At 36.2% G+C, this 13272-nt stretch overlaps 1 protein-coding gene across 1 annotated transcript; it reads right to left on the bottom strand.

Annotated features, from left to right (window-relative positions):
* Nucleotides 1-4601: 4601 nt before the first annotated feature.
* METTL6 (methyltransferase like 6) lies at nt 4602-12928 on the bottom strand. Its single transcript, XM_015823166.1, has 6 exons — nt 12762-12928; nt 9967-10343; nt 8308-8442; nt 7360-7530; nt 6283-6424; nt 4602-4885 (listed from the first exon to the last, which is right to left on the bottom strand). The coding sequence occupies exons 2-6, from the start codon at nt 10261-10263 to the stop codon at nt 4743-4745; spliced, it is 888 nt and encodes a 295-aa protein (XP_015678652.1). The 5' UTR covers nt 10264-10343; nt 12762-12928; the 3' UTR covers nt 4602-4742.
* Nucleotides 12929-13272: the final 344 nt, after the last annotated feature.

Here is a 13272-nt window from a genome sequence, read left to right on the forward strand (position 1 = left end):
GTACCAAATCCCCACAAAAGCCTAATGAGGGGTCTGGATTAAAAGTTTTCCAAAACAAATAGTGACCATGAATGCTTTCAAGGAACATGTGACCACAATTCAGTGCTAAAGCAATTATGCAACATTTTAACTAATTTTAATTCCCAACTTCATAATATTTTTATTTTTAACCCAGTGATCCTCTACATGGGGCTCCCTTTGAGGAGCACCCGGAGGCTTCAAATGGTCCAAAATGCGGCCGCGCGGGCGGTGTTGGGAGGGACTCGTCGCTCCCATGTGACACCGCTGCTGCGCGAGCTGCATTGGTTACCAGTGGCCTTCCGGGTGCGCTTTAAGGTATTAGTTACCACCTTTAAAGCGCTCCATGGCATAGGACCCNTTCCGGATCTCCTTACCTTCCGTCGCGCCCTCAAGACATGGCTCTTTCAGCAAGCGGACCTGACCTAGGGTGGATTTTATATTGGGTTTTAAATATTCGGAAGACGCAACATTAAAATTCGGTTTAATTCGGTTTTAAGGGGGGGATTGCATATATGTTAATGGTTTTAAATATGTTGTGCGCCGCCCTGAGTCCCTGTTGGGAGAAGGGCGGCATATAAATTAAATTAAATAAATAAAATAAATAAATAAATAAATATGTAATTTGGTAATTACTGTGTTATGGAGATTTGCATCATGCCTTGGCAAAGAAAGATAATAAATTGGTGTTAGCAGAAGTTGTGTTCCTTTAGAGAAGAGATGATACTTCTTTGATATCAAAGCAAAGGAAATGGTGGGAAGTTCCAATTCCCAAAGAGATACTGTACTACTAAAACTTGAGATCAGGGATCACAAGTAAGGAGCACAATGTAAAGATCCAATTCTAATGGTAGAACAGAAAGAAAACAAGCCAATACTTCCTAGTCAGCCCACTTTATTTTGGATCTTCTGAATGATGAAATACATCTATTAGATCACTATTATGGTCTAATTAAGAGATACCTTAACAGCAAAAATGGGATTGTCATGTAATTATCCAATATTTTCACTTCTGTTACCATATGATTTTAGGCAGCCATTCTAACATTATATAACAATTCAGAAGTTTATAAGCCAGTTGTGTATATGCCAGATAGAAGAACCAACAATGAATTTCTTTTTATAATTTTGGTAACAAATAATAAGGCATGTGGATGAAAGTAAATTGAAAAAATTATAAGCAAAAGAACTGATCCATGGTAACAGAAACTGATTATGTCATAATGTTGCACAGAGATTTCCTGCATGGACTGGTGATATCACAGGAGCCCAGTTAAAGTGAGACTATCTCTGAAATTGTTTTGAAAACAGTTACCAAGTAATCATCCCAACAATATATTGTGCAAGTACATTCCACCCTATCAGTACCAACACTCTGTCTTCTTTGGTGCTATAAAATTAGTGTAAATGAAGTTGAATATAACTCTGATCAAAAAGAAAAGCATGAACTAATTAGCTATGAAGTATACTTGGTACCTAATATAATCAATAGAGCACCCCAAATTATGCCCTTTTTATCAATCAACTTTTAAATCATTCAAGAATAGATTGAAAATATTCAAATATTAAATTTAGTACCGGGTCAATGTATCATTCTAAGCCATTGTTTGGTTTTAAACATAGTTTCTTAATTAAATTACAGTGGCAGTGTTCATATCCTAAGCCATGGCTTCCTTAACCTGAGTATGATGGCTGACTGAAATGACAACTTATTAAGCTTTAAATCACAGTTTTCAAAACATACTGGCTGGATTTGTGCAGCTTTCTTCATACAAGTTCTTCTCCCCGCAATAAATAAAGAGGAAAAGGCACCTACCCTATTCTTCTAACCTCTTGTGAGTTATAAGTTTCAGAAAATGAAAATGAGGAATATAACTCAAGAAGAATAAAAGATTAGCTTTTCAGCCCACCGCCATGACCTGACTGAAACTTGGCTTTCTGCTAACTGATTTTAAGCCTGAATGAGCATTGTGATTTCATAGGATTGTGATAGGGAAAGCATAGCCCAGAGTGAACATAGCCACCTTTTCCCCTTACTCTTTTTCTGCCAGGCCTGCTTTTTTATGGCTGCTTCTCCCTCCCTCCCTCCCTCTCACTTCCTGCCTAGTGGGCTGCCAGCACAAGAGACAGTTTGTTTTGATCCAAGTCATAAATGATTACTAGGAGAATGATTCTGCAATTTGGTCAAGGGCCACATGGCCCAGATTTCCCATCTATTTGGGCCAAGAAAACATCAGGAGATTCCTATCACAGGTCTCTCGTCATGTCTAATCCAACTTTTTTTTTTTAATGGCACAAAGGCTAAGCCAATTGCAGTTTAGTCAATTAATCATAGTTAAGCAAATATTTAATGTAGTAAGAGAGTTCAGCCTTTGCAATATTTAAAAAATAAGTTGCCTGATGTAGGACATAATTTTGGCTCATTGTACTGGATGCAAGAAGTTGTAACACCAACATTAATGGAATATTTCAAACATAGCCTACTTACTTCCAATCACCTATTGCCAGAAAACTGAAGAGACTGAAGCCTGCTCTTATTACAACAGAAGTAGCCATCTTTTTTACTCATCCTCCTTTAACAATTTTTCCCCATTTCAAGTGGAAAGAACACTCTGAAGCATACACAAATTTAGCCTGGTCTAATGGGTTGAACCAAACCAGTATCAATGACTATACCACTTCATTTGCACATTAACATGTACTTTAGTTTGCGTCTTAATGCATTGTGTTATTTCAGCAAGTATGATCTATGCTTCAATGTGTTCTTTGAACATTGACAACTGACAACGGTTTACTTAAAATTGGGTTAATGAGTTGTGAGCTTAATGAGCTAAGTTTCCAAATGAGCGTGCCAAGTAAATACAATCCAATAATGTTAAATAGGAGATTTTCTAGCTTCATCCCAGCTTTATCAATCAAATGTCTTATTTTCCTGTCTGATCGCAGACGGCTTCTGTATTCAAGGAAGCATTTGCTTGTTCCTCCAATTTACAATATTTAGTTAGTTCAATGGCAGTGGAACCAGAATTGCTATCACTAAGTGATACAGTCATAAAGCATAATGTCACATGACCCTGTTATATAACAAGAGCAATTCTGGCTCTCCCAGCTAAAATTTTTAAGTGAGGATTACATGGGTTGTTAAGTGAGAACCTCATATAACTGGGACTTCTGATTCCTGCTTGTTTCCTCATTGTGTTTGTTTGATTGGAAGTTGCAATCATGTAGCTGCAATCATGTGATTCTAACCCTAGCTTTTGGGCCAGGCATCCAAAAGCTAGGTTCAGAATCACATGAAAATGGAAACACTGCAATCGTTAGAATTCTCAGAATATATTGTAAATCCTCTAGTTCAGAGAATTCCAACCTTTTGGGCACCAGGGACCACTTCCGTGGAGAGAGTTTTTTCTGCAGCCCGGAGGGTGTGTGGTTTTGTGTGCTGCCTGCATCTCATGGATGGGGCTTTGCTTGTTTGTGCAAACCAGTTGCTGGCTTGCCACGGCCTGGTACTGCTCCACGGACTGCGGGTTGGGGACCCCTGCTCTAGTTCAGTGCCATCACAAGGTAAGGAACACTTAATGTTTGTAAACTCAGGACCACATGTACAAAAATATTTTGTTCAGCAGCAGAGTATTTCAAAATGTATGAGCAAAATATATGTGTACGAACAGGTATCTTTCATGGGTATCTTAATTTTGGCATCCAATGTGCTTATCTAATATTAGAGTTCAGACTCTCTCTCTCTCTCTCTTCATTCTATCTATCATCTATTTCCTGCCTTTATTATTTTACAAATAACTCAAGATACAAACATATCCAATATACCTTCCTCCACCTATGTTCCCCACAACAATAACCCTTTGAGGTGTGTTGGGCTGAGATAGAGTGACTGGCCCAAAGTCACTTAGGTGGCTTTCATTTTGATGAGTTACAATTTATTTAACAATGAATTAAAAGAACTACTATTAGTTGTGATTGCACAACATATTACATCACAATTTAAGATTCACAACCCACAAAAGAGGCTCGTAATCAACAAACTAAACTACAGGCTTACTGACATACTATGTTTCTACAACTGTGACTACACTCACCGAGGTTTAACAAAAGTAATGTTTTGAGTTTAAAAATAATAATGAATTATAAACTAATTATACTGGCTAGGTACACACATTATGTTAGGCTAAGATGTAGTAAGCTAGTACTAGCTCACTGTTGTATCAACAAAGCTATCATGTGAAATCAAGACACTGCTTATATATGAGGCTAGCCACACTTCTGGAATCTGCCTGACAATAAACATTTTAAAGTCTTGCCAAGAAAAGCTTTATGATCCTGAATGATAAATCTGAAAATTGGTAGTTTAATCCAAAAATTATGGAATTGTACTTAAAATAAAAACAGAATCTTCAGGACTGTATCAATAGAAGAGGACTAGGCAAGTGCTAGGCTTATTTTCATGAATGTAAAATATGGATGTCCAACTTTTTGGCTTTCTTGGACTGCATTGAGTAAAGAGGAATTGTCTTGAACATATATAAAATACATAATATGGTAACTATTGCTAAAAATAATATAATAAAATTTTACAATCTTGTAAGGCTGCATTGCCAACTGTCCAGGGGCTACAGATTGGACATACCTGATATAAAACTTGGTTTAAACTGAATAATGTAAGAAAGTAATCTTGAACTTCAACTGTCCAACAACTTATTAGCAAAAGCTTATTTTTGAGGCTTTCGAAATTTGCTTTGGAGAAAAACTCTTGGCACACGTATGTTTTCTTTTTTGTTCGAAGTTTCTCGAAACACATATTCATTGACTATTTCCTCATATCCCTCAGACAGGAAAAGTTCTGCCAAAAACGCTATAGAAAAAGAAGGAAGAATATTTTTAAGAAACTTGTGTTAAAGTACAAAGATGAAATGATACAAATCCTGAATAGGCAGGTTATTCTTCTCAAAACAAAAAATGAGAAACAGTTTTGTTGATGGTTTTAAAAAAAGATATAGGCAGCAATGCAGAAAATGAAGCAACATCCAAAGTCAGATTTTCCTTCCATTTGCCCAAGAAAGCTGCTAAGTATGGATTGTTCCTTTATGATGTACTTAAGATATATCTTTTGAATAACAATCTATCATTAACTACCAATATAATTTTTTTTAATAAAGTAGTATTTGGGAAAACCTGGAGATTATTCAAGGCAGCAGGGCTCAGCTTTGAAGGTATCTCAATAGAAGTTTTTACTGAAATGTGGGCAACTGTCAAATCCCTTTGCCGCTGATTATAAAATAGAAATATCTTTAGTCGTTATAAATAAAATAAAATAACCCACTAGAGATATTTTTTATTTTATAACCCAGCCGCAAAGGGATTTTATTTCATCAGGATTTTATTTATTTATTAAATTTCTAGGCTACCCATCTCCCCTGCAAGGTGACTCTAGGCATCTTACAAATTATTATTATATGAGGCTGCCTTCACATTCCTTTCCTTCTGTCACTGTTTGACGGTCAGAGTCAATAACATTTTTATTTCTCTGAAAAGAAATGGGAGCAGGTTGAGCTACTTGGGGTTTCCCTAGGCACCTGCCCGGCCATGGTCAGCAAGAAGAAGCTTTTTAGTACAAATTAGTTTTTAGTATAATTTAGTCCACTGTTTCTCAATCTCAGCAACTTTCAGATATGTGGACTTCAAATCCCATTCGTCTGAGAGTTGGAATCAGCATATCTGAAATTTGCAAAGATTGAGAAACGCTGATTTAGTCAGACTCTCATTGCTTTCAAGAATACAAGGAAGTATTATCTTAGGAAGAAATCCTTAAATCCCAAATTGCTGAAATTGGATATAAAAGGAATGTTGGAGGACATACAGTTTCTTTAGGTTTATACTTTATAGTGACTATTATTAAATTTGGAGTTACACAAACTTACACTAGAAAAGGATTATATACATATCAAAATGAATGTTAACAGTTATTAAATAACATTCTGATGTTGAGGCTGCTATTTGCAGCTTTTTGATGTTTAAACATATCTAGCTTCCTTTATTGTTGAACAAATGATTTTTTTCCCCATCAGTATGCTTGTACTGTAGAAAACCTTTCAGTTCAAATACCTGGGGATTATTTATAGATTACTATAAATACACTGTATTTTTGTTCTGACAGATTTTTGTTTTGTAAACTTTTCCCGCTTTTCAGTATTTGTTGGGTGCTTCCCATGCTGATATCTATATTGTATAGTATCTTAATTAAGATCTCACCATCAGAAAAAAAGTATGACCTGGTTCCATCTTGTCGTACGTAGAAGTTTTCTCCCAGCTTGCAAGCAGATTTAAACCTCAGCATTGCATGGTCATGAAGGCCATAATCTCTGAATAGGACATATTTACCTGGTTTTAAAACCTAAGAACAATATGAAACATATTATACTCGACTTAATTAATACACACAAAACCATGTAATGATAAAAGTGGAACATTTTGTGCCACTTTAGCTCGGTCCTGTTAAGCAGATTTGACACAATTTCATTTCATTATAAAAGAGTTTTAAAATTTTGACTTTTACTCAAAATATCATTCCATGTTAATTATAATAACACTAGAAAATTAATTCCATAGTTGTCATAAAACACATTTCATAGCTTAAATCAGTTTCCATTATTTGCTTGAACCTGGGAATAACCACCTTAGTTTGCATTTAAGACATTCTGAGTCATATTCCTGGGAATTAATCCACTTTCTACTTATTACAAGATAGAAAAATACACCAAGTGTTGTTCCTGAAGCAAAGTATATGTAATCCTCAGTTAACGACTGCCCTATTTAGCAAGTGTTTGAAGTTAGACAGCACTGAAAAGTCACTTTTTGACCAGTCCTCGACCACTGCAGCATCCATGGTCACGTAATTGCCATTTGTCAGAGAGCTTCTGACAAGCAAGTCAACATGTAAACTGGCAGAAAAATCACATGTCACAATCACTGGATGTCTCGCTTAACTACCATATCACTTACTAATGTAATTGCCAGTCCAATTATAGTCATTAAGCAAGGTTCATCTGTATGAATTACCTTTCTATTAAATCTTATTTGGAAAAGACAAACCTGATACAGCATTCCTTTTACTTCAGACTATTTATAGCTTCCTTTAGTCCTCGCAGATAAATACACAAACAATAAAGACCATCTCTTTGAAAGTTGCTGCAAGTCTGAATCATACAAGGATTGCTGACATATAAAATGTATTGTGTAAATTAGAGCGCAGATTCTGTATTACATCTTTTCATAGCAGAAATACATGCTCATGGTAAAAACCATGTTATTATAGCCATGCAGACTTGCCTTATAAATATTGTGCAAAACTAAACACATCTTCTCAGGATGAATGGCAGAAAGTACAAATATTAACATAACCACATCCACCGACTCTAATGGTACATTTTCCACAAGATCATCTTTGGTCAGGTCACACAGGAATACTTTGCATCTTTTGGCATCATATAGAGAATTTTGCTGTGAAATGAACATATGGTACAACCTTATCTAAGTTTATATTTTGAAACCTGAAGCTAGCACAGTAAATCATACAGAAGGATAGAACACTGAATAATACAGAATAGCTTGGCTATCTTGGGAATTCTGGGAGCTGAAATCTGTCTACTTACAGTTGCCAAGTTTAGAAAATACTGGTTTAGATAGTGGATATTTTGAAACTGTTTATTATAATCTCCCTCAGTGTTGAACTGAAGACAACCAAGCAGAAAAGCAGGTAATTAAATATGAATCACAACCTTTCCCACGCTAGTATCTTTAGGTCACCTTTTCAGTTTCAGAAACTTTAAAATGCATGGACTTCAAATCCACACTTCTTAAAATTGCTGACATTATTTTGTTTATGTACATTCAGAAGAAATGTTTCACCTCGTTATAAAACAGAAAAAGCAGACCTGATTATTAATATTATACATAAAATTGTACATATGTATTTCTTCCAGCATTAGGGTATGGATCTTTTATTGTATTGTGTAATTGTTTTTACTATAGTGATTCAGCATCATAAGTGGTCTTACAAATTTTTAAAATAAGTAATTTAGATGCTGTTTCATAATCTTCTGAGTAATATTTAACCGCTAAGCATAAAACTCAAATTCCAGGCTAAGATAATTTAAACCAATTTAATGATATCAAAACAATGCCATTTTTGCTTTTTCATTTCTTTTTAAAGAAGCTTATATTTCAAATGTATGTATTCACTTAATGGAAGAAAAAAATGACAAATATTTTACAAACCTTTACATATTCCACTGCTCGGGGAGAGAAGTCACAGGCATAAGCAAAAACATTCAAATCTTCTTCTAGAAGTGGAAATAAACAGTTCCCAACACCACAACCGGCTTCTAGAATTGTCAATTTTTGATCTTCAAACTGAAGAGGTGAGAAAATAATAATTGTAATTGTCTGATCCTTTCAAATAGCATGAATTAATTTTTGGACTAACATCATTAGCTTTTAAAATCAAAGTTATTATAGCAAATCTCCATTTACTGGATCCCACACAATAGATTATTATCACCACAAAGATGTATTTCCAGATTAATGAACGAAAATAAAAGGTTTGATTGTACTCCCATTAAATAGTGGTTTTATGGCAAAGCAAGAAAACCTTCATTTAAAAGCAAATAAAACTAACACCGATTGTGATTCAAGTCATACAATTTATACAAATGTTGCATCTTAATACATACAACAGATGGAATCATCTTCTAGTGAATCAGAAGCATAAGATCAGTCAAAGATAGTTTCTTGAAATTAAAGATATAAAACAGAATTCATGATACTTTTTGTATTCTATATGAAAATGAGTTATAACTTAATTATGGAAGTTACTTTATCAAGAAACTGGACAAAATTGCCCAGAATCCATCTAATTCTTTTGCTATGTCGCTCTTGAATAGAGACCAACATTACCACTTAGCTGATCCTTACTGTTTCTGATAGTGACAAAATACTAAGAATATAGTTCAGGAACTCCATTTGTTCACTAAATGGATACTTGTTTCATACAGCACAACTCCACTCACATCTTTTGGGAATTGGGACCAGATTCACCTCTGGAAAAATGAATCATCTTCAATCAAATTGATTGAAAAAGATAAAATTGCAACTTTTCTGAATTCTACAATCATAATTCCACTCATGATTTATAATAATGATATCTCTTGTTGCTGCAGGTGTGAAGAGCATGGAGCCCTCTGGATGTTACTGAACGAGATCTCCCAACTATTCTATTTTGTGTGACAAATTGGTGAGGATGGTAGGATTTCCAATTTGTCAACAGCTGGAGAACTGATAGCTTCCCAATTCAGCTTTAGAAATTCAGGATACAATATATGTAGCAGTTCTCATCCAACATTATAGATTTTTATTATTTGATAGCATTTCCAGCTTAATGCTCTCTGAGAATCACAACTACATCCCCAGATGTCCAATTATAAATAATTTTCCTAAAATAAAGTTTAGTAGTCATCTTGATAGGAAAAGAATTATTCTCCATCATTGTAATTTTTTTCTATGTTTCTATTTTTACAGTCTTATATTGCAGATGATAGACATGGTCACTACTATTGTTTGGCATAAATCAAGCATCTTTAAATTAAGTTGTATCATTTTGTTTTATAATTCTATGACCTGTTATTTTTCCAAGGGTATGAATAATTAAATCCTAAAATATGTATATGTAGTAAAAGTTTCTTTGTAGAGCAAGGAACTGATTGTCAATATTAAAATTTCCATCTCAAATTTTATCATGGAATCTGCAAAACAAGCATACTGTACCAGTCTAGCCTGAATTTTACAGAATGCATAACATAATAAGATCAGCTTTCAATTCAGAGATTTTTCTATAGCAGTTCTTTATTGCCCTCTGGTGCCAGAAAATGTGAAACTCACTTTACGGCAGGCTTTTAATTCTTCAAACTCTCTTGTTGTCCAGTGTCTGTCCTTAAAAAAATTGGTACTGTTCCTTTTGTAGAATAGATCCCAGTTCTTTTGTGCTTCTTTCTCAAGTTTCTGCTTCTTGAAATCAGATACTAAGACCTGATTTTGAGCTAATTGTTTTGCTTCTTCAGGACCTAGAATTCTTGTCTTCTGCTCTGTTTTTTGGAAAGACTCATCTTCACAAGCAATTATTACCTCATCAGTATGTGGAATAGATGAGTGACTTTTCAGAATTTCCGATTTAATCATCTTAATTACTGGACATAGCAGATTCAAAGCTGCATTAATCCTTAATTAAATAATTGCCCATATCACATATCATGCAAGAACTAGATGCAAAAACACAATAAAGTAAGGTTACTATTTCGCAATTTTATCTGGGTATGTTGACAATAGATCATTTCTCTTACTTTCAACTTCTAAAAGCACACTTTAATTAATCTATTAAGAGCATGCTCTGCATGCACTGGCAGGTCACAAAGAGAAATAATGTAACCAGTTAACAGTTCTTCATTACAGTACATTACAGTACAGTACAAATATTAATTTGATTTTTATGGCACCTTAAGCCCAGATGTAATTTGACTTTAGTTTGATGTGTAAACCCAACCACAACTTAATTAATGCCACAATTTATTTGTTGGATGGGTTTATAACACACACTAACCCATTAGTCAATAACTGATTGCCCCAAAACCATAATAGAATTTATTCTTCCATTTACTCTTCCCTCAGTAAACCATATGATACATATAGCAAACCAAGAAGTAGGTTCAATAGCACAAAAAGCCATACCAGCTTAAGCTGGATTTGTAAAACATGCATAACAGAACCCTAAACTAAAAACATAGGCTGGATTGATGTTATAAATATTATTGGCTGGTTTATCATACAAATACAATTTTAGTGTAGTATTCAATCTTATTACAGAGCTATGAAGAGCTACGACTCTCCATCCTAATCACAATTTGAGACAATGGCTTGCTATGTACCACCAAATACCAGAAGGCTCAGTTTGATCATGGTTATTGGGAATTCTAGAACTGGTTTCAATTCACATAGAAGGGGTCAAGCTGCAGAAGAATGATCTAGACCAGTGTTTCTTAAACTTTTTTCTCTCAGGACTTCATATCATATTACTTTTAAAAATTATAGAGGATACCCAAACAGCTTTTATTTGTATGGGTTATATTTATCAATATTTATTAAAACAATGCCGCTACCACTTCTCGTAGCTGTTATTGTATTGTTTTTCAACATAGGCTGAGAATAATTTTGAATCTGAGGATGCCTGAGATGGCCTAGGGCAGGGATAGGCATGGCTGGCTCAGGAATTCTGGGAATTGAAGTCCACAAGAGCCAAGGTTGCCTACCCCTGGCCTAAAGGAACCGCCAGGGTCCACACATACTGATCTAAACAATCCTAAACTAGATAAACTATTAATCTGACTGCATTTGGTTGAGTTATTCTGGGCTCAGAAGCAGAGGCAGTCCTTCAAAGGGAGGCCTCTATGTTAGTTCTGGGTAGAGACTACCAGTCTAGACCAGGTCTTTTCAACCAGTGGTACGGGTGCCATCTGTGGTACATTGGCACCTGGCAGGTGGTACGTGACCATCCTAGAAAAGTAGCGGGGGAGGAGAATGAGCTGAACCGGTGGCAATACTGCACAAGCCTGAGCAAGAGATGGCTGGAGCTGCAAGGCTGTCAGGGCTCAGCGGAAGCGCCAGGATCAGTGCCGCTTTCCAGCTGATTGGCGCTTCGGGGCTGTCAGGACTCAGTGGAAGCACCAGGATCAGCGCCAGGCTCCAGCTGGAAAGCAGCACTGATCCTGGCGCTTCTGCTGAGCCCAGAAGAAGCGCCGATCAACTGGAATGTTGCAGCATCTCCAGGGTTTTGTGATTTACATTCAGATGCTTGGCAACTGATTCATATTTATGATGGTCACAGTGTCACAGGGTCATGTGAAGTGATCAAAACCTGTTGCAACCACCCAGCAGATGGGGGGAATAAAAACCAAACAACCCCCAACCCCACTGCCAATCCTCAACAGAAATGCTCACAACAATGAAAATCTCGGACAGGAGGAAGAGCGCCGCCAGGCAGATGTCTTGCTCGGCTGTGGCTTGGGGGGCACTTTTTTCAGGGCCATTGTAACTTTAAACAGTCACTAAGTGAACTGTTGTAAGTCAAGGACTATATCACTTTTTTCCTCTTTTTTTGGTCAAGTTTTTGACACCTTGCTAGGCGACTGGTGGTACTCGGATGTTGCCATATCCTAAAAGTGGTACAATGGGTGAAAACGTTGAAAAGCCCTGGTCCAGACTACAGGTACTCAACAATTTACATAGTTGAGCTGAAAATTTCTGTTGCTAAATGAGGCACTTACATTAGTTTTGCCCTGTTTTATTACTTTTCTTGCGACAATTATTAAGTGAGTCATTTCAGTCCTTAAGTTAGTAACATGGTTAAGGGAATCTGGGTTCCCCATTGATTTTGCTTGTCAGAAAGTTGCAAAAGGTGATCACATGACCCTGGAACACTGCAACCTTCATAAATATGAGTTGCCAAGTGTCTGAATTTTGCTCACATAACTGTGGGGATGCTGCAATGGTCGTAAGTGTAAAAAACAATAAGAAGTCACTTTTTTCAGTGCCATTTTAACTTCAAATGGTTACTAAAACGACTGTTTTAAGTCAAGGACTACAAATACCAACATTTTGAAAAAAGGCAATAACCAACCACTTACGTTCTGTAGCCAAAACAAGAATTCAAAGATCAATCTGAAGTTACCAAGAGACGAATTCTCCTGGTAGGAACCTTCACCTGTTTTTTGCTTAAAATCAATTAAATAGAAAAACTATTAATCTGACAGCACCTCAATACACCTTTTTACACTCCTGTTTTCCAAGAAAACAAAACATACAAGTATCCTAAGGTGATCGATTTTTGTTCAGCTCCGAGGAAGGGCGTATCAGGCAGAAAGATCCAATTAGGGATCTGGATTAAATTTCCGCGTCCTGAGGGTTGCTATCAATTCAAGAACCCTTTGCGGATCGGGCCAAATGCAACAGTCTCATGCGGTGGTAGGCTTTCCCTAGTGTTTTCTTTCTTTCTTTCTTTCTTTCTTTCTTTCTACCTACCTACCTACCTACCTGTTTGGGGCCGGTAAGGCCTCCCTCGTCCCGCCACCCGCACACCCTTCTTCCCCGTCAAAAGTTTCCCGGATCTCCCTGCCCAAAAACCACGAGGACGCCTTA

Source organism: Protobothrops mucrosquamatus, unplaced genomic scaffold (genome assembly GCF_001527695.2).
Source record: "Protobothrops mucrosquamatus isolate PMUCROS unplaced genomic scaffold, P.Mucros_1.0 scaffold_177, whole genome shotgun sequence".
NCBI classification, from domain to species: domain Eukaryota; kingdom Metazoa; phylum Chordata; class Lepidosauria; order Squamata; family Viperidae; genus Protobothrops; species Protobothrops mucrosquamatus.